The sequence below is a fragment of the Gopherus flavomarginatus genome, chromosome 3 (genome assembly GCF_025201925.1).
Source record: "Gopherus flavomarginatus isolate rGopFla2 chromosome 3, rGopFla2.mat.asm, whole genome shotgun sequence".
NCBI lineage: Eukaryota > Metazoa > Chordata > Testudines > Testudinidae > Gopherus > Gopherus flavomarginatus.
Window position 1 is genome coordinate 266,592,608 of NC_066619.1, and position 25,988 is coordinate 266,618,595.

The 25,988-nt window shown below is 44.8% G+C and overlaps 2 protein-coding genes and 1 long non-coding RNA gene across 3 annotated transcripts; 2 read left to right on the forward strand and 1 right to left on the reverse strand.

The window, feature by feature from the left end:
• Window positions 1-338: 338 nt before the first annotated feature.
• LOC127048385 (uncharacterized) lies at window positions 339-6,931 on the reverse strand. Its single transcript, XR_007773627.1, has 4 exons — window positions 6,269-6,931; window positions 2,857-2,979; window positions 2,536-2,754; window positions 339-512 (listed from the first exon to the last, which is right to left on the reverse strand). It is a non-coding gene; the product is annotated as an uncharacterized LOC127048385 (long non-coding RNA).
• A 470-nt stretch (window positions 6,932-7,401) lies between these two features.
• On the forward strand, window positions 7,402-18,113 carry TNIP2 (TNFAIP3 interacting protein 2). Its single transcript, XM_050947777.1, has 6 exons — window positions 7,402-8,002; window positions 12,153-12,455; window positions 14,938-15,027; window positions 15,390-15,653; window positions 16,106-16,225; window positions 16,833-18,113. Exons 1-6 carry the CDS (start codon window positions 7,505-7,507, stop codon window positions 17,115-17,117), a joined length of 1,560 nt encoding a protein of 519 aa, XP_050803734.1. The 5' UTR covers window positions 7,402-7,504; the 3' UTR covers window positions 17,118-18,113.
• LOC127048361 (histone H2B 8-like) lies at window positions 9,899-10,635 on the forward strand. Its single transcript, XM_050948127.1, has one exon. The coding sequence runs from the start codon at window positions 10,181-10,183 to the stop codon at window positions 10,556-10,558; it is 378 nt and encodes a 125-aa protein (XP_050804084.1). The 5' UTR covers window positions 9,899-10,180; the 3' UTR covers window positions 10,559-10,635.
• Window positions 18,114-25,988: the final 7,875 nt, after the last annotated feature.

A 25,988-nucleotide genomic window follows, 5' to 3' on the forward strand; every position in this document is an offset into this window, starting at 1 on the left:
TACCTGTTACTGAGGCATGCCTGGACCCTGCAAAGATTATCTGGCACTCCCTGGCCTCAATTCTGCCTACTTGCAAGAGAGTGGACAAAAAACATTATGTCCTCTCTGAGGATTCAGAAATTCGTATTCCTCTCCTCTTTGGTGGCTGAGGTGGTTATCGAATGTGGAAGGCAGCACCAGACTAAATCTACACCAGGGTAGGCAACGTATGGCACAGGTGCCGAAGGTGGCACACGAGCTGATTTTCAGTGGCACTCACACTGCCCGGGTCCTGACCACCAGTCTAGGGGGCTCTGCATTTTAATTTAATTTTAAATGAAGCTTCTTAAACATTTTAAAAACCTTATTTACTTTACATACAACAGTAGTTTAGTTATATATTATATAGACAGAGAGAGAGACCTTCTAAAAATGTTAAAATGTATTACCGGCACGTGAAACCTTAAATCAGAGTGAATAAATGAAGACTCGTCACACCACTTCTGAAAGGTTGCTGACTCATGATCTACAACCTATGAAAAAAATCATATTTGTCAGTTACTTTACAATTCAGAATAACCAGCTACTAGACATTAATGGCAAAGTACAACCACACAAATTATACCGAGCTGAACTCCCTTACTGAACATGTACCAGCAGAACACAAAGCAATTCCAGGCAATTATTGCAGAAGGCCAACTGCTTGCCAGAACTTCTCTGCAGGCTTCTCTCGATACTACTGATACTGCCACTCATTAGATTTATACAGCAGAAGGCACGAGCAGGGCCTCCTGGCTTCAGCTCTCAGAATTTCCAAAGGAGGTCCAGAACATGACTGAAGACCTGCCTTTTGATGTCACTAAACTGCTTGCTGACAGCACTAGTGAATCTCTGACATGTTAAAGGGCTCCAGGGCCACTTCATGTTCTCTGGAGATCTATACATCTACCCAAAAGAGAAAGTTTAGCAGGACTCAGACAGCACAGAGATCCCAGCCCACCCAATTCTCAAGTTTGCACAGGTCATATGAACCTCAATGCATGGGACAGAGGTTCCTGATGAGAAAACCACCCACCTCCCAACCCTCAACCTCACAACCTCCACCTTGAAGCACCAATTTAGATGGAGTGATCCAGGTTCTGAGCTGCCAAAAACTTTCAATACCATCTGCAACGTTTCACCTGCCTTCCTCCCTTCGACCACCTTTATCACTTCTGGCAGGCTTGGAAGTCCACCACTATGGACAAGTGGGCTTTGGAAATCATCTCCATAGGGTACTCCATCCACTTCACTTCTCTTCTACCTGACAACCCCGCTTCCCTGTCCCTCTTCAGAGACTCCTCCCATGAGAATCTGCTACAACAGGAAATAGACTCTCTTCTACTCCTGGATGCTATAGAATCAGTTCCCATGCAGCACAGAGGGAAGGAGTTTTATTCCAGATATTTCCTGGTTCCAGAAAAAAGAGTGGCAGTTGGAGACCCCTCCTGTGACATCTTTGTGAAGGCACAAAAATTCAAAGTGGTGGCACTTGCAGCAATAATTCCATCATTGGACCAAGGGGACTGATTCACAGCCCTTGACCTTCAGGATGCCTATTTCCATATAGCAATCCACCCGTCACACAAAAAAGATTCCTATGTTTTACTCTCAGGCCCATTTTCAGTACAGGGAGTGCCCTTTTGGCCTGTCATCTGCTCCAAGGATCTTCTCAAAGGTCGTGTCAGTAGTAGTGGCACAACTCCGCAGAAAAGGAATACTGGTGCTCCCTTACCTAGACAGTTGGCTTCTGAAAGGTCAACTTCATGGGCAACTTGCAAAGCCATAGACCTCTATCTCAAATTGGGCCTGCAACTGATCATTCAAAAATCCACCCGGACCCTCTGCAAAAGTCAGAATTCACAGAAGCTCATCTTGATTCAGAAGCAGCAAAAAACCTGCCTCCCAGTGCACAGATTCATGGCCCTCTCCAACATAATCAACCTAATCCAGATCAGCCCTCAAACCCCAATGAAGAACTGTCTTCAGCTGTTGGGGCATATAGCAGCTAATTCTTTTGTTATGGACCATGCAAGATTGTGAACACAATGACTTCAACAGTGGCTCTGGACTGTTTATTCAGCAAAGGGAAACAGTCTAACTACACTACTTTCCATACCCACTTTCATAAAGGAATCTCTAAATTGATGGAAATACCCTCACAATGTTTGTGCAGGAGTCCCTTTCACCTGCCCTCCCCCAGCAGTTATCATAACAATGGACGCATCCCTATGAGGATGGGGAGCACATTTGGACACCCACAGGGCCCAGGGCAGGTGGATGCCTCAGGAAACCACTCTGCATATCACCCTCCTGTGACTCAGGGAAGTCAAATATGCATGTCTCCAGTTTTTACCAGTAATCAGGGGCAAACACATAAAAGTCATGATGGACAACATGTCATGCATGTCCTATATCAACCAGCAAGGAGAGGCAAGATTCCCCACCCTTTGAGCCAAGACTGTCAAACTTTGGAATTGATGCATACACAATCAGATCATCATCACAGCAGCTTACCTCCCAGGAGTTCAGAATGTGATGGCAGACGCACTCAGCAGGCACTTCTTTCGAGACCATGAGTGGGAGATAGACCTCATCATACTTCATCACTATTCTGGCAGTTCTGCTCTGGAGGCAGGCTGAACCACTGATCCCTTGGGGGATGCCTTTCACCTTCAGTGGTCATCAGGTCTACTGTATGCGTTCCCTTCAACTCCTCTAATATCCAAAGTCCTACTAAAAAAATAAAAAAGGACAAAGCCAGAGTTATTCTAAGAGTCCCAACCCGGCCTAGACAAACATTGTTTCCTTACTTGATACAGCTGGCCATTCACTCACCAATCACTCTCCAGGTAGCTCCTCATCTTCTCTCTCAGGAATGTGGGAAGATCCTTCACCCCAAGATTGGAGTTCTTTGCCTCAAAGCATGGCTGGTCAATGGTTCACGGGATTAGAAATGACCTGTTCAGAGGAAGTAAAAAGAGTGCTATTACACAGCAGAAAAGCACGTACGTTTTACATTTACTTATAAAAATGAGCAAGATTTGCTTGCTGGTGTGACCACAAACACATTCCACTGACACCTTCATTTTGCTGCAGACATAATGGATTACATTCTAGAACTAAAAAACTTGGGGCTGTTGCTGAGTTTTTAGCATCCACTTGGAAGCCATCACGCGTTTCCATTCTCCAAAAGAAGATTATTCTGTATTTGTGCATCCAACAACGATGAGGTTCCTCAGGGAGCTCATAAATCTCTTTCCACTAGTCAAACATCATACACTGGTTTGGGACCTCAATCTGGTTCTTAAACATCTTACAAGATCTCTGTTTGAACTGATGGCTACCCGCTCACTCCGACATTTGTTGATGAAAACAGTGTTTCTGGTAGCCATCATGTCAGCTCAACGAGTTGGGGAAATAGGGGCCCTTATGGCACATCTCCCTTTCATAATATTTTTCAAAGACAAGGTCACATTACGACCACACCCCAAGTTTTTACCAAAAATATCTTCTGAGTTCAGGAGTGCTGGAACAGAGGGTCCAGGGAGCCATGGCACCTCCCACTTTTTACCAGCCCAAAGGGTGAGTGATGAGGAGAGGGGGCAGAGAGGAGTGAGTGGGAGGGTAGGGTCTAGGAGGGAAGAGGTGGTGTGGAAGCGGGGCCTTAGGAGAAGAGGCAGTGCAGGGGAAGGATCTTGAGGGGAAGGGGTAGCACAAGGGTGGGGCTTTGGGGGAAAGGGGCAGGGGCTCAGGGCAAAGGGGCTGCATGGTGTGTGGGGGTGGGGTCACAATTTGGGCACCTGTGCCCATAGCCATGTCCATAGCTTGAGCCAAAGTAATGCTAGCAGAGAGAGCTGACAGTACTATGAATCTCAAATGCCCTGATGGGAGTCCAGATGGCGACCAAGTGGTCTTTTTTTGGTACTGAGTCTAAAGAGGTAGATCTCTTCTTCCTGCCTCGCTCCCCTGTCAGTACCAATGGTCTATCAGAGACCAAAATTTTGGGGTCTCTAGGTATAACAGAGCCCTCGGTACCTGAGGAATCAGCAGCATCATGGGTACCAGGTCAGAGACCAATGGGAGCCGAAGTGACTGGAGTCACTGGCAACTTCAACTTCCACCGGCAACCTCCTACCAGGAGAACTTGTGGTATGGTGTTTGGAAGTCTTATGAGAGGAATCTTAGGTCTTTGGGGAGTGAGCCGTGGAGATGATACAGGTATCTGACTTACTTGGAGACTGGCATACAGGGGGCGGGGGGATCTCCTGGCCTGGATCATGGGCCAGTTGCAGTGAACCCTCCAGCATGAGGAGTTGAAATGTGATCTCTGTTTTTTCTGGCTCTAGATTTTAATGCGAGACAGAAGTTGCACTTTTGGGAAATATGAGATTCTCCAAGGCAACAGAAGCACTGGGAGTGTCTGTCACTCATTGGGATTGCCTCTTGGCATGACAGACAACATTCAAAACTGGGAGAACCAGGCACACCCTCCCAGTAAAGTAAAACTCCCAGGTGAGAAACTATCTAAAAAACTATATATAAAAAGTTGCAGGAAGTTAAGTTTTTTTAAACTACTACAGCTAAAACTACTACTAAGTACCAACTACTATTAAGAACAAGTATAATAAACTAGCTACTAAAAGAGCTAAGGGGACAAAATTGAGTTAAAACTTAACGTGGACAACTGCTAAGGCTCTGTCTCAGGCTGAGGCAGGAACCGAAGGCAGTTTGCCCATACAGTGCTATATAGCAACAGCATAGAGCACAAGACTGAGTAACTCATGGGTGGGTCAAAGGTGGAGGGGGCGAGAGTGCACTCAGAATGGAGCCCTCACAGAAACACTACTTGAAGAAGAATTTGCAATTACCTCAACTTTTCAGTCTCATAATTTTTCATTGTCCCTGATCATGATGCAGTAGAGATATTCTCAATGGTATTGAATGGACAAAATGGATTAAACATCAAACACATTGTAATGCTGTGTATTGGGCAAATGCTTGGTATACAGTATCTATTTGTTACAGAAGGTCTTCTGACTCTTTACATGTTGGCAATACTTGTATAGCTAGTTGTGCCAATAAAGTATTTTTAAACACCACTTTTCTAATTAAGCTCAAGCTCCTTCCTGTCATTCTTTGAGGCAATTGAATGATGTGCTTCTGGTTTCATATAACGACTAACTTAACTCCTGTATGTCCCTTTTCACAGGGCCAAATGCCGAGGCTGTTAGTCTGGTTTTTCTGAGGTTATGTCAACACTATCGCTTATGTCGATGTAACTTATGTTGCTCAGAGGTGTGAATAAGCCACCCCCAGAACAACATAAATTACACTGACCTAAGCACTGGTGTGGACAGCTTCTCTCACTGCTCATTGGGGGTGGATTGACTGGAGAGCTCTCTCTCATTTGCTTAGAGCGGCTACACTAGAGAAATTACAGCAGCGCAGTTGCACAAGTGCAGCTGTGCCACTGTAACCTCTCTAGTGTAGCCATAGCTTTAGACTAACATGGAGGTCAATGAGTCTGGCACATTGTCAGTATTACGGAGCCATGTAGTCATGGCTTTACAGTTAAGGTTGGAGTTTCTCAGCGTTTTACAAAGGAATAGATGAAATGCTTTTTTGGCTTGAATTAGATTTATCAGACCTGGTCAACACAGTTTGTGTACTGGTATAACTATTTCAGTTAAAAGTGTGGATGTATTTTTAACTGATGTTATACCATACAGCCGCTGAGCACGGGCATATTTATCCTGATCTAAAGGTGCTCCACATCTTGTATAGCTTATTCCCCTACCTGCCTGGCAATAACCCCGAGTGGCCAAACTGCGGCTCACAGTTAAAACGTGGCTCGCAGAATCCCACATGTTCCCCCACTCTTCGCCTACTGGGAGTGGGGGAGTTTGAGGCTTCTGCCCTACATTGGGGCTAGGGGCTTCTGCCAAAGATGACTGGTGCCTGCTGGGGGCAGGGGGCACAATTTAAAGGTCTGGCCTACTAAGGTTGCCAACTTTCAAATTGCACAAATGCCAACACCATTGCCCTGCCTCTTCTCTGAGGCCTCACCCCCACTCACTCCACCCCCCCATCGCTTGCTTACTCCCACTCACTTTCACCAGGCTGGGGCAGGGGTTGGGGTACAGGGGTGCGAGCTCCGGCAGGTTGGGTGCAGGAGGGGCTCAGGGCTGGGGCAGGGTGTTGTGGTGCAGGAGGGGGTGAGGAGTGCCAGCTCTGGCTGGGCACTTACCTTGGGAGGCTCCTGGAAGGGGCCAGCATGTCCAGCTCCTAAGCTAAGCTCACGGGCAACCAGGCAGCTCTGCGCACTGCCCCTGCCTGCAGGCACTACCCACCGCAGCTCCCATTGGCCGAGAACTGCTGCTGGCTGTGGAGTCAGCACTCAGGGCAGGGGCAGCACGCAGAGTCCCCCTGGCCGCCCCTATCATGTCCTGGAGCTGCGCAGAACCAGGGCAGGTAGTGGGCTTGCCTTAGCCCGCCCTGGACTGTTTGCAGCCTGTTAAAATCTCCCGGATTGCTTTCAATAGCCACCGACCAGGAGATCGAGGCCGATTCCAGCAGCAGGCCAATTGATACTGTGGTGACACTGATACAACGCGTGTGTGGCTGAGGCATTTCATCAAGCTCCTGGCGTCCTGAACTCTTTCCGCAGATAAGATGGTTGTGAATGTACTGACCCGCCTAGGCACAGGGTCACTAACAAACTGTCCCAGCAAAGGGGCACCACGCCCGCCACTGCCCAGGGGCACACGGCAGATCCCCACAGGGCCACGCTCCCCACCCCTCCCGCGGCGTTGCCAACTCTCCCGGAATTAAAGCGTAACCTTTCATGGACTACATCACGTGGTGCAACCTGCACGAACACCGCCAGCCCAAACTGGCAACCCTGCGGCCTCCCCCGAGCGCAAGCACCCTTGGCGGGGCAGCCCAGCGAGCTCGCCCCCCCCGCCATGCTCACTGCGCCGGCGCACACTCGCCTCGCCCCGCCCCTCGCGTCTGCGCGTGCGCCCCAGGCCGAAGCCCGGCGCTGAAGGGAGGTGGAAAGAGGCGCCGCCTCGCTGCTGGCTGGGCCGCGGGGAACGGCCGGGAGCTGCCGCCTAGCGCCCGCTGCGGGGAAGCCCCGCCAGGAAATTCCCGGGGGCAGCTCCGGCTGGGACGCCGCGGGCCTTACGCAAGGCCGGGCTGCCCCCTTCCCGAACCCGGCTGCCAGAGCCCCGCGCGGGATCCCAGCGACACCTCTCAGCCCCCTTCCCCCGCCCCGGGGTTCCCCTCCCCTCGCTGGATTGCGGGCCCCGCCCCCCATGGTCGGCCCCTCCCTGCTGGCGGTGCCCGCCCGGCCGGCCGATAAGAGGCGGTGGGGCCGCGCCCAGCTAGCGCCGAAAGGCTCGGATCTGCTCCCGCGCGGCGGCGGCTGAAGGGAGCGGAGCTAGCAGCACCGCGGCCCGTGCCCGGCTCCCCTTGGATTTATATGCAGCTGGGGGGGTTATTGTTCACCCTGCTGGAGGAAGAGAAGCGGCCGCGGGGTGATCTGTGCTCTCTTTCCCCCACCATGTGCTCAGTGAACGAGGACAACAGCACGGACCCCCTGGTAGCCCGGTGCAGGCAGCTGGAGGAGACCGTGGAGAAGCTGCAGCTGGAGAACAAGAGCCTAAAGAGCAAAGTGCCTCGGTACAAAGCCATCTGCAACCTGTATCATGAGTCCGGGCAGCAGCTGAAGCACCTTCAAATGCAGCTCTCAGCCAAGGAGGCGATGATCGGGGAGCTGAGGGCGAGCGTGGCCAAGTACCAGGCTGTCCAACTGGGAGCAACACAGGAAGAGGAACAGCAGCCATCGCCACCTGGGGGAAAGTTTGCTGAACCTGCTAAATCTCTGGTGGAAAGTTTAATAGATCAGGTTAGCCAAATGAAGCAGCAGCTTCAAGACAGCGAGAGAATTTCAGCACAGAAGGTGGAAACTTTGAGCCAGGTAAAAACACAAATGTACTAAAATAACGTTTGTATTTACAGAGAAGAGTGCCTTCCCCTGGCTGTCCCTTGCAAAGCGCTGAGCTCTATTTTGTCTTCAAAAAGTTGCACACTTGTGAGCCAGGACAATTTAACCCCAGTTAATGTGAGAGAGTTATTTCTAAACCCATTTTTTAGAGAAGGCTAAGATTTTCAACCGTGAGTACCCAAAGTTAAAACACCCTATTTGAAAGGGGCTTGGGTGCTATGATGTGTGGTATCTGCCCCCCCTTAGTTTAGGTCACTAATTTAGATGCCTAAATATCGATTTAGGACCCTAAGTTTAGATGCTCTAGATGGTGGATTTGGTTTAGGTGACTTGCCCAATGTCATACAGCAAGCTAGTCAAGGGGCTTGGATTAGAGTCCAGAAGTCAAATTTGCCAAAACGTCTGCAACCACTAGGTAACCTGTCATCTTCAAATACTTTCAAGACAGCATCACTTAATATAACCAATGTATAATCACCATGCACTTCGGGGCACTGATTGAATTGTGGGAATATGTCATGTCAAGCAAAAAGTAGTTGCCAGAGATGTCTGTCTCTGCAATTTCTATATGATACATCTAAATGGTATTTTTAAATGTAATCTAATTTTTTCCTGCTTCTATCAAGATGAGATTTACAGCTAGCACACTAGCTAATGTACATCTTTATGTAATCTCACTAGTTTGCACAGAGTGGAAGATTATTGGAAAAGAGCGCAAATAAGTTTTTAAATATGTTATTGCAAGTGGTTATTTTTCACTCCATAACATAAATCCACAGTGCCAATATATCTTGATTAAAAGGCATTTAAATAAGATTTTTTAGTTCTTCCTTTCCCCCCCTTTGTCTGCTTCTTGAACTGTTCATCAGCCCATCTGTACACCAGACCTAGCATTTCAGTTGTAACAATTGCAACTAGTTGGCAATCTGTTGTGGGGGAAAGAGAGGAATCTCAGCTTTCCTCCTTTCTGGTTAAAAACATCTGACACTTTGGAAAAAGTGTTTTACTGTTAACTATTTCTCTTTGGTAACGAAGCAGCCTGGTGCATGTGAAGGGAGTTCCAAACCAGAAAATATTGGAAACTGAAACAAATAGTCTTGTGACAAGTAATCTCTTGACATAATACGGTACAAGAATGTTTCCCAGATGCTGCAGTTCTCTTTAGGCCTGTTCAGGCTTTGAGACTTGTAATAAAACATGATGTCACTGTTCTGTACAGTGTGCAACTTGGGATATGTCTAGGTATTTACAGCTCTGTCAGCACTCTGCCATCTGAGTACCTAGTGAGGCAGGTTGATCAATGTCTTATGCCATAAACTACTAGGTAGTGCAACACCAGCCAACATAGCATAGCTTGAAATAGCCTTTTGTTCTTCAAGTGGATTTTTAAGCTTGTCGAATCCTTTTAAAACATTCAGTATCTGTATTGGGTTTGATATAGTTGTGGGTTTGTTCTGAATCCCAGACACAGTGTATTCTTTCCCTTAAGTCCTCAAAGACACCAATCTACAGTAAGTACATGGCAGCATGTCATTTTAAATGTTAACTGCAGTAATTAGAAAATGAAAAGTGCTTTCTGCTGCAGCTTTAAAACTGCACTAGTCAGTATAAATTTGGATTTTAGAAGTGAACATTTTAAATGCAATTTATTACAAGGCTCTCAAGAGGTAACCCAGTGTCACCATTATCTTGGCTTTTAGCTTGGCAATGCCCCAGTACAGGTTTTTACACATGGGGCTTGGAAACTGAGTTCATGCTCTGCTTTTCCATTGTATTCTTCCATTGGAGAATCAAGATTTGATCTCCTGAGGAATTTAGCGGGGATATTGCATTGCAATCTTCCACCCCCACCCCTTCACCTCCAAAAAAAGGACATATTTTGCAAGATGTACTGTGGCTTTTGCCTCCATAACTTCTGGTCTACCCTGGGATCCAGGACAACTTGTAGGTACAGTATGTCTAGTGTGTAGGAGTGAACCTTCCAGCCTGGGTCCACAGACTTATGTTAGCAGGGCTTGTGCTAGCACTTTAAAAATAGCTGTATAGAAGGCTCTTTGAAGTTGTGGCTTGGGCTGAGCTTGGGCTCTGAAGCCCACCCCATTCCCTAGGCTTCAGAGCCTGTTGTGTTGGAGGGTATACTTAACTGTTAAAATGCCTGAGCCAGCAAAATCTGCTCCTGCTCCCAAGAAGGGGTCTAAGAAGGCTGTGACCAAGACCCAGAAGAAGGGAGATAAATGCAGAAAAACTAGGAAGGAAAGTTATTCAATTTACATGTACAAAGTGTTGAAGCAAGCTCATCCAGACACGGGCATTTCTTCTAAGGCCATGGGGATCATGAACGCTTTTGTAAACGACATTTTCGAACGTATCACTGGGGAAGCATCTCATCTGGCGCATTACAACAAGCGTTCGACCGTCACTTCTCGGGAGATCCAGACCACTGTGCGACTGGTTCTGCCAGGGGAGTTGGCCAAACACTCGGTGTCTGAGGGTACAAAGGCTGTTACCAAGTACACCAGCTCTAAGTAAAGATCAACTTCCAAGTGCTGTCTAGACAGCTATTTTTAAGAGCACTGGCCTGATCTCTTTTTCTCTCCTCACCCCCACCCCACCCCCAACGGCCCATGTCTGGGCTGGGAGGCTCACTCCTGCTTGTTCCAAAATGCTGTGTAGACATACTAGCACAGGGGTCGGCAACCTTTCAGAAGTGGTGTGCAGAGTCTTCATTTATTCACTCTAATTTAAGGTTTCACGTGCCAGTAATACATTTTAGCCTTTTTAGAAGGTCTCTTTCTAAAAGTCTATAATATATAACTAAACTATTGTTGTATGTAAAGTAAATAAGGTTTCAAAATGTTTAAGCAGCTTCATTTAAAATTAAATTAAAATGCAGAGCTCACCGGACAGGTGACCAGGACCTGGGTGGTGTGAGTGCTGCTGAAAATCAGCTTGCGTGCCGCCTTTGGCACCCGTGCCATAGGTTGCCTACCCCTGGTACTAGCAGATTCTGGGGGAAGTGATGTTCCATCAGCTTTCTTTACAGCTGTTGTCCTCCAATTTCTTTCACCCACTAACAATTTAAGTGGGAACATATGAAGTTAGTGCTCGCTGGGTCCGTGTTAATATACAGGTACTCTAAATTTCATTTACAATTTAAGTACATGATGATGCCAGAGATTGGCTGCCCTCTGGACCCCAACAAATCCCAAACTCTTCAAACCACTCAGAGGGGCTTCCATGTGTTAAGGGAGGTAATGTTACAGAGCTTCCAATTCCATGAAACTTTATTGGTACAACAAGATATACAAGCATTGCCGAAGTTAAGAAAATGCAGATCCCTCAGGTGTTTGTCAGGCAGATATAACCCACTCCAGGATAGAGTTACACATTCTGTGTGGGGTTTGTTCCTCTGTCATTACTGTTCTTGGTCAAGTTACTGTGTAGAATTATCTTTGCTGTCTCTCAGGATCAGGCATACCATTTGCTTTGATGAAATTTATAGTCCCTGATAGCGTAAAGAAATTATTTTCTACCAGCTTATAGTTTGGGACACCTGGAGTACAAGAGCCAAACAGAGGTCTTTCATTGCACCCTAAAAGTGGTTGGCACACTACAAGCTAGCTATGCTGCCTGCATCAGAAGCATAAGTTATAGTGCATAAAATGTCATCCTTGTATAAGTATGTAGTATGTTTTTGAGAGAGTGGGATAAACACCCTAATTAAATATTTTCCTTTAAAAAAAAAAAGCCTATAGTGATTGTCCTGAAATATCAAATAAGAGGTTGGAAACAATCTGCCGTTCATAGTGTATTGGCAAATCCTTTTCTGCATACCAACTATTTTCTGACCTAGGATATGTGCATAACCATATGTTCATGAAAATGTAAAATGAGAACTAGAAAGACATTGTAGACCAAGGCCACATTCAGAAAACTTGATGAAAAGTGACTTTTATATGAGTGGTCTTGTTTAATGGTAACAAAATATGGTACTAATGACATCCCTGAACAGTGGACTTAAGTTTTTCTTAAACAATGATGAGAGAGTTCACTTTTATAAACCTCTTGGCGTGAAAGTTCATTTTGTGTTCTCAAATACTTCAACTTTACTCCCAATATTTAGGAAGTGCAGAAGCTGAATCGGCAACTAGAAGATAAAGACAGAGATATACAGCAGATAATAAGCCAGCCACAGTATGAAAAAGAGAGGGAAATCTTACAACTCCAGAGAAGCTTGGCAGAGAGAGAGAAAGTCCAGGCCACAAGTGAAGTACTGTGTCGTTCACTCACCGATGAAACTCACCAACTTCAACGTAAATTGGCATCCACAGCAGAAATGTGTCAGCAGCTGGCAAAATGTCTAGAAGAAAAGAGAAAAGACAGAGGGTATTTAGTGGAGCATATTCCCATTGAAAGATCCAATCAGGTACACTTAATACATTTTCTGTCAACATGAATAATTTGGAGGGAGGAGTGTTAAATTGTAAGCAACTGTTAATGCAATAGTTCTAAGAGTTATTTCTCACTTTCCCCAATCTCTTCAGCTACACTGAAGAGGAAAGGAGAATCTTCTCACAACTTTAACTGTTAGTATTTGTTATTGAGAGATGGAAGCTGTTTTTGATCATTTCTGTCCAAATGTCATGTACATTTTTGCCATCTCTCAACTATCTCTAGTAGTCAGAGCCTCTTTTGGTAGGTGCCATAAGCATCTTTTCCCAAAGCGTTAATATTATGTTTACACACTTACTATTCAGTAAACCAGTGGAGACTAGAGCAGAGCACTAGAGGGTGCTGTGCTGTTGGTGGTGACATTCCTTGGACAAGAGACAAAAATGAGGCCCTTGGGGGTATGTCTGTGCCAGGGGTTCTCAAACTTCATTGCACCGACCCCCTTCTGACAACAAAAATTACTACATGACCTGCAGGGGTGGGGCAAAGCTCGAGCCTCCTGCCCTGTTTGGGGGAAGCCAAAGCGTGAGCCATACCATCCTGGGGTGGGGAAACCAAAGCCCAAGGGCTTCCAGCCCAGGCTGGAGCGGGGAGGGGGCTGCACCCTGAGCCCTGCCACCCTGGGCAGTGGGGCTTGTGCTTTGACTTCAGCCCCAGGGTCCCAGCAAGTCTAACGCCAGCCCTGGTGACCATTAAAATGGGATCACAACCCACTCTGGGGTCCTCACCCACAGTTTGAGGATCACTAGTCTATGCAGTTAGGCACTCATAGCTGGCCTGTGCCAGATGACTGAAGCTCATGAGGTGCAAGCTAAAGGGCTGTTTAATTGTGAGCTCTAGCGCTCTGAGATCCTTCCATCTCACAGCCTCCAGCTCAAGCCCAAATACATACTCCACTGTGTGAGTCCTAGTCAGCTGCCAGTGTCTAACTGCAGTGTAGATGTATCCTTGGACCACAAAAATCAAGTTGTCTTAAATATCATAAGATGTTAAAAATTTGCATTAATTTTTTTCTGATTCATTGAGCCTTGGTGTGTGATCATTTCCCATTTAAAATTCAGCCCTGCACACACAATGTAGGCCTCACTCTTGCTGTTAGGTTGTGGAAGAGGATTCCTCTCTCTTGGGGAAGGATTAAAACACTGGCCAGGGAACCAGGAAACAGAACCAGTTCCTTGCTCTGTCAGACTAGTGTGTGGCTGTGGATAAATTATTTCATTTGTAACTTAGCTTTTCTACCTATAGTGGAGGTAATATAAAGCCACACAGCCTTGCTCAGGTAAATTCCGTGGTGTTTGAGAGGTGCTTAGATACTACAGTGATAGCCAAGAAATACTTACCAAGAATCCCCACTTCACTGATAGCAGTCTGACTTCAGTTTCATTGAAAGCCTTGGGAGATGGCAGTCTTAAATAATAGCAAAAATTTACAAGAGAAACCCTACTGTTCCCAAAATGAGGAACTACTTTTAAAAAAAAAATCAGTTGATTCATGACAGTCATGAGTTGGCAACTCCTGATAATTTAATATACATTATAATCCTCATAAGAAATGGGATATTAAACCAGATGCTGTGGTGACATTCTTTAATCATTTTGTTCATCAAGATTCTTCTTGAAGTTTAAAGCAGATGAAAGTAGTGTTCACTTCTTGTCCTAAGCTGCTGTTACTGAATCTTTTAAAAGAGCTGTGAATTTCAATGATCCCTGTGGAGAGTTTAAATTTGTAAAGTGCATTGGGAGCCTTTGGGATGAAAGATGCTCCAGTAATGTAAAATATTACTGTGTGAATAGCTGGAGGCTGACTTGGATGGAAAGAAAAACAGATTGTTTAATGGGAGTTGACATTTTCAGCAGTGTGATATTTTATGTGTAACTGAAATGTCCATCTCTCTAAGTAGTAAGTTTTCAGTCTAATAATTAGCTTACCTTGTACAGTGGGGACTTCCCTGTCAAAGAGAAATTCAGATGTGAGTCTTAGTTCATTCTAGGGAATTTTTTACAAAAATGCTTTATTACTCATGTACTTTGGTGGTGTGTGTTTTTTTTTTTTTTTTTTTTTTTTTGAACAGATGACGACATTTCTTAATGTCCAAAGGCATGTAATTAAATCAAAAGCTCAAAACTTCTGGTCACAAATTTATCAAGCAACTTTATTATTTTTTGTTCTCATTTGCTTAAAGTTGCAGCAAGCCAAAATGAATGAGTATTTGTGGCTGCTGGTGGTTTTTGTTTTGTGGTTTTTCAGGTGGGCTATTTGCCTTATGTTAAAGCAAATTTAATTCCTTAAAAAAGCTTACCAACAACTGATCTTTTAATGAGCTAATCCAAAACATGTTTGAATAGCTTAAGGAAGAAAAATGGAGGATATTTGTGCTATTTTTAAAATGAAGCTGTGAATACGTCTTAGAGGTTTGTGGTTTTTTTAATCAAAGTAACGCTTACTTTGTCTGACAGCTACAATTTTCAGAGAATAAAACTTCACCCCAAACAATTATTTGCCAACTGCAGGAGGAAAACAGGAAGTTACAACAAAAAGTGTTTCATGTAAGTACATTTTTTAGTTTGTAGAATTAGGATTTGATTATACATTTTCAACTACAGAAAATTCCCACTAACAAACCCTAATTTAACTTAACCCTAATGGCACCTTTATGCAGACCCTGAATAGTCTCGATAAAAAATATTAGCTAGCATGTAATCTTTGTTCCCTTGGCAAATACAAATCCTCAATATATAACCTAGCTGCCATTAAACACACAGAAATTGAGTCAGAATGTAACATGTTTAAGAAATCTGTTTCTGTCCTAACACATCAACACCACTCACCGTAATCCTTCTCTGAAAGCTTTTGCTTGCAACACTTTTAAGGTGTATATTTTTATTTTTGAATTTTCTGGTACTCTCAGGTGGAAGACTTAAATACAAAGTGGCAGGCATATGATGCTAGTAGAGAAGAATATGTGAAACGACTCCACCTGCAGCTGAAAGAACTGAAGTCTCAACCCGAACAACAGCAAAGAAATTCAGAGCTGATGCAGAAGGAGATTTCTCGGTTGAACAAATTATTGGAAGAAAAAATGAATGAATGTATTAAAGTAAAGCGAGAGTTAGAGGATGTGAAGAAGGCTAAAGATGGAGATCGTGAGCGTGTACAAATGCTGGAGCAACAGGTCATTAGATCTACTCTTTGATCAGATTTGCTTGATTTAGGAATTAAGATTTTCTCAGCAAAAGATGGGAGAAAAGTTCATTGAATTATTAACTTTAAATTGATTTTTCTGATTTGGCACTTGGACATAGGGTGTCTGTGCAAATTGCAAAGGTGGCAGCAGCACAAAGGGGCACACACACTTGCAAGTAAAATTCAGTACTGGAGGAATTTTGTGATACTGATATTTTGTGTTGGAGGAAAATAAAGTTATTTTGGTAAATTCTGTATATCTAGTACTGTTAAGTGCAGACATACTGTAGAAAATACCACCTGCACTCTGAGCCAATTTTATGGAGTATTAGTTTAAATATTAGAGATGGGCGAATCGATATAATTCGTTCACAAACGATGACCTCTGCTAACTCACCACTCTCAGTAAATGGCTAATGTATTTAAACGACTGATTTTCAGGTACTTGTTTACAAGGATGATTTCACCTCTGAAAGAGCAGATCGAGAGCGCGCACAAAGTAAAATACAGGAACTTCAGGCAGAAGTCGCTTGTCTACAGCACCAGCTAACCAGGAGACAGGTAAAGGAATCTAGGAAGGCAAGATATTAAACCAAGTTGTTTTCATTAAGAAGAGAAACTCAACCCGAAAATCAGATGCACCCCAAACCAACAAAAACCTCCAAAACATACCAATAAATCATGGACAGTTTTTAGTTCAAATATCTTAAATTCAGAGGTGTCAGAGCTGTAACTGCTAAATCCCATACCCGTATTTCAGAACTTCAGTTCTAGAGGAATTAGGAGTTGTCTTCTCCTATTTATATAATGCCTCCTATTAGTCCCAGTTTCCCTTCTGTATTGAATCAGCACAACTGGAAATATTATTTCTTCTCATGGATTTAGACACTGTACCAGTTCAGTACAAAGAGGGAATAGGTGGAACTTGCTTGTTTTTTATCAGTTATTGTTGCACGTATGATACTTGACCCCCAATCACTTATTTTATGTAGGTCTTATGGTTGTTTGGAACTTAATCACCTTTCAGTCTCTGATTGCTTTGAGTTTCAGTTGCATCACCTTTTGGATCTTGTCAGCCTTATCAAAATATTGTCAACACTAGAACTTTAGATAACCCTTTTGGGCTCAAAATTGGATTTTTCTGATATTGATTATTTTAATTTTCTAGGAATCAAGAGACACAACTGGTCATGTTAGAGTTCACACTGGGAACCAAAATCATCGTGTGTATGTACAGACAAATGTCGAACATCTACTGGGCAACAGCCAAGCCCAGCCAGGCGTGAGGAGAACAGGTTCACAATCTGAACAACCTGCTACACGCACAGACAGTGGGAGTTCAGGGTCAGAGAGAAGAGGACAGGGTGAACTTCAGTGTCCTCATTGCATGAGGTTCTTCAATGATGAACTCAGTGATGAATTTCTCAGACATGTTACTGAATGTTGTCAATAATCTGACCTGAGAAGTGCAATCAAATATCAAATCAACCACTACTTGATACTAAGAAAACAGCACTTTGAGATGTATACTACAGTACCAATTAATGTTGGTTATTTTTAATATTTATCATCCAGTTTGGATGTTTGACTGACTTATCTAAGCATAAATTTAGTGCTTAGAGAAATTTGATGCCAAAACTTATTTGAGGACAGCTGAGTGAAAGAAGTTGGTTACTAATCTACAATAAGGGCAAAAAAAAAATATGAAATAATTCATTTTAAATGGCCATAATGTGGGATGTTAGGAACCAGCACGATGAGAAATTTCTACCTCTTACTTCATTCCACCAGCTGTTGGACTGCACCAGAGATCTCAACATAAATCAAGCCATTTTGCAAAGAATGGAAATATACAAATTAACACTCCAACAAATATGAGTTTAGCAGATGCAAACCTGCTACAAGCCAAAAGTGCTGGATGGGCTAGAGCAGACAGACTTACAAGCAAAAGTCTGATTCTTTGTACTTGTGGCAATCTGAAATATTTAAAAAGGGTAAAGAGTGACAGTATCTTAACTGGATTTGAAATCTGGATACCTTCCTTTTCACAGACACAGCCATATAGGGAAGAGTGGCAAAAAAGGTAAGGTAGGGGGGAAAAGCTTCACTGTGCCATATCTGGGGTACAGTTGAATAGAGACATCTCATTTGTCAATACCTTGAGTCTGTTAGGCATTTGAATACAACAGAATGAAATCAGTCATGTCTCTGTCTGACAGAGTTTTTATTTATCACTTGCATTGAATGTGAGGAAAATGTTAAGGTACTAGTTACTCTGATCTAAACCCTCTCTTTTTGCACTGAAACATATTGCACAAGGATTGTACTTATTATTTTCTTCTGTGCTAGAAAGTGACTGTACATGTCTTTATACAGTTTGTATACAAATATTTTTAAATTGTCAAACTTTTATTTTTATAATAAAATACTGGGGGTGTAGTTGCTTTTACTGGGTTAGTAATCTACTTCAGTGGAAAATAGTCTAAATGCAGCTGGACTTAATTTCTGGCTTCAAATAAGAGTTGCCACATTACTTTATACATAAGCCGCTGTTACATAAAATAGATTCCTTATCATAGCACTTACTCTTGGAAAATAGTGTAAGTAATTGAAGAGGAAGAATGAGCCTGGGGTTAAGGTGCTCGTTTGGGAACTAGGTTGTCTCCCACGATCAATTCCTTCCATGCCACAGACTGAGGAACTTGTACAAGTTACTTACCTCCTGTGCCTCAGTTTCCCATCTGTAAAAGAGAAAATAGCATTCCGTACCTCACAGGGCTCTTGAGACTAAAGAGTAAAGAATGTGAGGTGCTGAGCTACTGTGGCAGTGGGGGCCATCTAAGTACCTAACAGATATAGAGCTTGGGCTTAGAAAAAATGTACCTCACTATGACAAGGCTGGAGTCTAAGTAAAGTGGGTAGGGGAAAAACCCTGCACCAGCAGGCTGTCTCCAAATTAAAGGATCATTATTCGGTACTGTATAGTGTGCGTTTTGCATATCATTACTTACCTTGCTTCACTTCATTCCTCTCCACTTATCCCCATTTCCTTTAACAGGTCAGAGTACAGCTTGTCTGACATTGTCTTTCTCCTTGCTGTACCGTACTTGTCTGTTTTTCCTCTCTCTCTCCCCCCCCCCGCCCCAATGTCCTATTAACTGTTGTCATATGCCCATCACAGCACTTGGAGATACTAGGTATCTCACAACTAGTAATAAGAGACTGAAGGGAAGGAGACACTGTCCAGATGAGATGCTGTCACAGGGCCCCTCTGTCACTATCCAGTGAACCAGTGCCCAGTCAGTTCAGGTGGTTTTACAGTCAAACACACACTGGGCTGTTTCTTTCACCAAGGTGTGTATTTATTCTCTTACACAGTAATACCGTGCACTGTGGGCTTACAGCAAGCATAGGTTTCCCTACAGCCCTCACTCTTCAGCCCAGGCTCACCATGTGAGGTTCTTACTGAGCTGCCCTTGCTTGCTTTTTCCCTCTCTTACATTCTCCCAGTTACCTTGTTAGCCCAGCAATTGCTGCCCAGGTGCTCTCAATCCTTCCAACAGGAAGTGTATAATTGGCTTCAGATGGGCCTGCAGCCTTCTTCAGGCTGCTGCAATGTCAGTAATTATTAAATGTAAATATTTATAGACTAATAGGTCAGTCTACAACTTATTCAAATGAAAAGTTTTATGTGGAGATTAGAGCTATATTGTTTTCTTAAATTCAGAGATGTGTTTTGAGTTCTGTTTTAGTTCTGCAGCAAACCACATTGAATTACATTTATCAAAGCATTAATCTACTAAATGCTTTTTTTCCCTTGTCCTTCCATCCACCAAAATAAACCCTGATATTTACCCAGAAAAATTAATAGTTTTTTCCACCAGTTTTCACCTCTTATTACTACACCACCCCCAATAAATTCCCAGGAAAAATTAAATAAGATGAAAATGAAGGGCCCTACACATAAATCATTGCATCAGTCACTTCTGACAGGTCTGGCTGAATTGTCCCTCCAGAGCCGCAATTTCTGGATCCCTCTCCTCCTCTGCCCCTTGTTTGGGGTGGGTTTGCCCACGAAGGCCTCCATGTCAATGTCCTGCTCTCTTTCTCTCCCGCTCCTGTCAACTGGTTCTGTACCCTGTGTCTTGTCCAGGCATTGCTCCTCCTGGATATCTGTTCAAATGTTCACAAAAAGGCACCAGGCTCATCACCCTGGGCCATCTTACAGAGTCCTAGACCCACTGTTTCATTTCCAGTCCCCTCACTGGCACTCACCTCTGCAGGATCTGTTACTATACCTGGGCCTGCTCCTTGACGAATTCTGACAAAGTTTGTTGCTGGTCCGCCTGCCAATTCAGTATTGCTTGCCTCTGTCTGCTGCATCTCCTGTTATTCCACCAGCCAGCACAGCATCTCATTCATGGTGCCCAGATCTCCTGCTTTTGCGCAGGTCCCACCTCAGGTATTCTCAGCTGAGGGAGTTACTGCTCCCGGCCAAGCCTTCACAGGTCGTACAGTTGCCAACTTTCATGTGGTAAATAAGTACCCTGATTTCCATAATAAGCCAGACATCAAGCTAATCCCATTTCAAAACAAGGCCAAAATAAACCAATTCCTAAGAACCCCCACATCCTATCTGACTGGACATCCCACCCCCCCCGGCCTGCAGTCTGGGTCTGGGGGGGTCCACTGTGCACCCCTGACTCTTCCCCCTGCCACTTGCCCCTGCTTGCCAGGAGCCGATCAAAAAAAAGAAACAAGCCAAAAACTAGCCAACAAGCAACTCACAAGCGAATTAAACCAATAACATGCCCAATTTCTGCATTTTTCCCCACAGGTTTGGCATGACTCAGAGGGCACCTCTGTCTCTAGCCAGTTATCTGCACTGCGTGGCCAGTTCAGGTGGGTTCACAATCAGAAACATGCACCGGACTATTTATCTTTCAGCAAGAGAGAGGGGTGTGTGTGTGTTCTTACATAGTTATACCATGAATTGCAGGCTTACAGCAAGAATAGGTTTCTCTGCAGCCCTCACTCCTCAGCCCAGGCTCACCTTCTGAGTTACCATTGCTTCCTGTTTACTCCCCTTCTGTTCTCCCTATTACCTTGTTAGTCTAGTAATTGCTGCCCAGGTGCTCACAATCCCACCAACAGAAAGCATATAATTACCCTCAGCTGGGCCTGCAGTTGTCTTCAGGCTGCAGCACTCTCAGGAATCAGGGTGTTGCTAATGTGTGGAATCGGGGTTGCTTGTCACAGATGTTAATCTAGAACCTTCCCTGCTGAGGTCTCACCCACATGCTGTCCCTGGATGCTATTTAGGTTATGTCTATAGTAGCACTTTTGTCAGTCAGGGTGGGGGACACACATCCCTGACCGGCATAAGTTGCATCAACAGAAATGTCGGTGTGGACATTGCAATGTCACTGGGAGATGCTCTCCTGCCAATATAGCTACTGCCGCTCATGGGGGATGGTTTAATTATGCCGACAAGAGAACTCTCTTCTGTCCGCAGAGAGCAGCTACATGGGACCTTACAGTAGCACAGCTGCAGTGGTACAGCTGTGTCACTGTAATGTCTCCAGTGTAGACATAGCCTTAGGGGTTATCAAGCTTCTGGCTGGTAAGTGTTTGGTAAGTATGAACCCACAAAGGGTATATCAACACTAGTGACTGTACACATATCTACGTGTGTGATTGTGCCAGAACCCCCCTATTGCCCACACCTAAACCCCAAAAGCATGGGTGAGTAAGCTAGCATGCATGAGGGGAGTGGATAAATATGCCTGTGGCATACCCATGCTAGGCTGCAGTGTGGATGGGTGTAAGGGGAGTGTACCAGAACTCAAATTTCAATAGACCTCCACCTCCATTCCCTCAATGCACTGAACCCTTTTCTTCCTGAACCTTACCTAATCTACAAAGGTCCCTATCCCCCATTTTCACTGGTGGTAGCAAGCTGCACTGATCACATGAGACCAGCTTTCCATTGTACTCTTTACAGACCAATACAGCTGCCTGGCTTGCTAATACACCCAGGTGCTGATAGTGTGTGGTTGGAGTACGCCGTCCTCCATGCTTCCTCGTGGAGAAGCAGGAATATACACGTGCAATGGGAGGTTTCACAGAGGATGGAGCAGGCAGGCAATTATCAGACTCCAGCCCAGTGCTAGAAACGCATGGAGCACATGAGGCTCCTGTACAAGGGTGAAAGACTCCAACAGTCATTCTGGGAAGGCTTGTCATATATGCCCCTTCTATGAGGAGCCTGACTGGATGCAATACAGAACCTGAAGTGGCTCACAACCCCCTCCTTAACCCCACCGGCATTATGAGGGTCAAGGTGAGGAGGCAGCGGGGACCATGAAGGATACCCTGAAAGACAGGAGGAGGAGCAGCAGCATGTGATTTCACACCTGTACCCAGAGGAACCGGTTGAGGAAGCACTCCCCTGTCCCCATGGACCTCAAGCCACAGTAGGAATCAGAACCCACGGTAAGTTACAGTGGACCCCACCATACCTCCAATATCCCCTCTTGCTCTGGTGCTACATACCTGATTTTATGACCCAGGACATTTGAAGCACTGTGCACTGACTTTTCCTCCCATAATAAAATGCCATGCACTGCTATGTTCACTGTGAGTTTAGACTGCCTTGCTGAAGCACTGTCACACCCCATCCCCTTACCAGACTCCTCCAACTTTCCCCACTCCATCCCACCCCAAACTGGTCCCCCAGCAAGAGACAGCTATAAATCAATGGTTTTGATTTCTGTTGAACCACTATTAGGCAGTGATGATCCCAGGGTCAAAAAGCAGGGAGAGGGGAGGGGAGGGGCAGGTTAGAAAGGTTTTGGTTGGAAATGAGACAGTTGTAGAAAATGTACAGTTTGTCTAAAGTTAGTAGCAGCTAGCCTGTCTTTCGTCCCTTGAAAGATTACAGTTTCAGTGTGTCTCCTCCTCCTCGTATGACCATCCTCTTACAAACAGAAGCTGGTGGGGGGTTAGGTTCAGGAAGGGGAAAGGAACTGAACACTTTGGTTGTCTGAAGAAACTTTAGTCACAATAGTTCTCTTCTCCCTTGAAAAGATTACCAATTTTTTTACGGTGTCTTCAATTTTAGTAGGGATTAGTGCTCCATAACAGCTGCTAAGTGCAATTAGCAGGGCTGACAGACTGATTTAAAAGAAATGGCTGCATACCCGGCCTGCCCCCTCCAAGCAAACAGAGATAAGGCCACCGAGAGATGGAGTACTCCCCATAAAAGGTTTGTAAACAAGTGTGAATAGTGAAGACAAAAGCATTGCCCAATACCTGCATTATGTCTTGGATGGCACCCTCCACACTAACCCAACCCAGTGGAGGAGCCCTGTTACAATTGTCTTTATGATGTGCAATGGAACAAATGGCTAAGGGGAAGAAACCCTCACAAAGATGTAGCCCCACAAGTATGTGCCAATAGTCCCTCGCGTTTTTCCAGCAGCTGTGGAGGGTGTGATGATGTCCCTCAGCACAGGCAGATGGATGTGGACACATCTTGGCACAAAAAGGCAGAAGACATCATCCCTGATGTCCCTTGCCTGTTGGGAACCGGGACCAGTATGCACAAGTAGGATCCGGAGACTTGTCCTGAGCCTGCTCAAGGTGGAAGCACTCCTCTTTACCCTCAAACATTATGGAGCGTGCAGCTGGCGATGATTATACAAATGGCTTTTGCCACATTGCCTATGCACTCATCCAGATCACCAGTCACAACGCTATTTCAGTCTACCAAACATGCGCTCCACAACCACTCTCAGTTACTGAGCTTCTAACTGAATTCCTTTCTTTGAGGGCCATTGACATCAGAATACAGCTGCATGAGCCAAGTTAGGAGTGGGCATGTGAGGTCCCCCACAATGACAGTTGGCACACACCCCATTGAGAACAATAGCATATGGAGGAATAAAGTCCCTTCTCCTCCCATCAAGTACAGTCCTGATCTTCTCAGTACCCTGGCCTCATGAACCTTTTTGCTATTTCCCACATCTGTACTCATGAATCTGCCTCTGTGATCCACTGAGTCTTGTAGAAGGAGTGAAGAGTAACCTTACTGATTCATATACTCACTTGCCCTTTGTAGTAGACAAATTATTGGGATACGAGTGCCATTGATGGCCCCTGCATAGTTCAAAACCACATCCTGTCCAATCCAGATATTATTTCTGGAACTTTTCCTATGGCAACAACCCCTGGGTAGATCAGTATTAATTGCCTTCCAAACCTGCGCAACCTCAACACAGTGGAGTGGTCCAACCCCAAAGTGGTTTGTAGAAGACCTATAACTGTCTAGTGTTGCCAGCTTCCACAGGGCAACAGCCACCCATTTCTACACTAGTATGGCTTCCTTAACCAAGTGTTCTGTCGCTGGAGGTATGGTGCAAGCTTCTCACAAAGCTCCACGAAGGGCTCTTTCCACATTTGGAACTTCTGAAGTCACTGCTGGTCAGTCCACGTTTCCAAAACAATGTGATCCCACCACATCATGCTTCTTTTTCCCCTCCCAAGAGCATATCATGGCAATACCATCATTCAACATATCTGTACCCTGTAAGCTGAATGAATTGTTATTGACTCAATGTCAGCTGTCTTTGACCTGTCAGAAAGTTCTGCCCACATTCCAGCTAGCATCTCGCTGATGGCCTACTCCACTGCATAACCATGTGTCCACAATAAGGAGCTGCTCCATGTCTTTCATCCAGAAATGGGTTAGAGGAGCATGCGTGAGCATGTATACAGCTGACAACTGAGTACGTGTGCCAACCTAGGCGAAACCTTTGAGAAGGAATCTATCCCTTAACCTGCCTCCCTTTTGGGGTCCGCCTTACAAAAAACCTCCAGTGTCTACTTCTCATAGCTTCCTAAGTACTAACAATGCATATCCTGGATGATTTTTGTTTCACTGCTTTCCCAGGGTTCTGAACAGCAGAAGGGAAAAATTGACAAGGCATTCAGTTTTCACTCTACTGCAGTTAGGTAAAGCTATGAGCAGGTATAGAAGCACCAGAGCTGCCTCACTGTAGACTCCTGAAGATAGGACTGCAGCAGTATCCTCTTGGTTTACGTATGGAAGGTTATAAACATCTGAAAGAGGTAGTATCTTTTTCTTAGAGCTTAGATTCTGCTGAAGTTGAGGATATTCACCTGCAAAAGCTTCTTACTCCCAAGCCCTGCCTGAATCAGAACACTCGTTCGTTTTGTACAAGGGTCCTATCCATGAGAGTGAACAGCAACATATATTTCAGTGAAAGGTGTGCAAGAAACTCCATACTGGATAAGTGTGGACTTAAAAGCTTCCAATAGCAAAGGCTTCTCAGCTCCAGGCAGTTAGCTTTTTTATGCCCACAAGGTATACTGGAGTGGGGTGGCTTATGCTGCAATAAATCCAAATATAAGCCTTTGAAAGGGAGTTCTGATTGCCTGTCTTCCCCCTCCCCTCCATCCACCAGTGTCCCGCCGACACTTGTTTCTGGTGTGGTTGTACAGCAGTGCTGGGTTGTTGGCATTTAATTCATTTTAAAGATATTATTGAAGCACTGACATCTTTTGTTAATGATTAACAGCTCCTGTAGTTAGCAAAACAGATATAAAAATAATAAACCACAACACATCTGATGCAATGGTACAAACCCGTCTATCTCACTTGATCACAATATTCATTCCTATGCTTTGAGGTGGGCATGCTGCTGCCCTATAGCTATGTGAAATGGGAGTGAACACAGGGATTACATGGGTAAAATCATATGGTCTGTGACATGCGAAAGGTCACACTAGATGGTCATAATGGTTGCTTGAGGCCTTAAAATCTGTGAATTACTCGTTAGTGTGAGATAGACTGCTACCTTCCTACATAAAAAGGCAAGCGCCCAAAGTGAATGATGGCCCTGCAATCTTGGATCCTCTCATGAATGTAGTTAAATTCAAATGCATCCTCAGGGAAAACCACACTAGACCAACAGGCCACAGAGATGATAATACGGTGAAACACGGACTGTATTCTGAGAACAGTGCTATGCACTAGTCCCTAACCATGCCCTCTCCCACCGCTCCCCTCGCAGAGCACCATGGTTTTCTGAAGCTCCACAACAAATTAAACTAGAAGAAAAGAAACCTGAGTGACAAGAGCAAAAAGCCAAGGCAGAACCAATGTTTTCAGGTACATAAAAATTCCATTCCACAGCCGTGATAAAAGCAAAAGTACTTACCTTTTCCCTCTACCATGGAGACCATCATGGGCATCAGGATAGTAGGCACTGGCCATTACAACCAAGCAAATGTGTAGCTG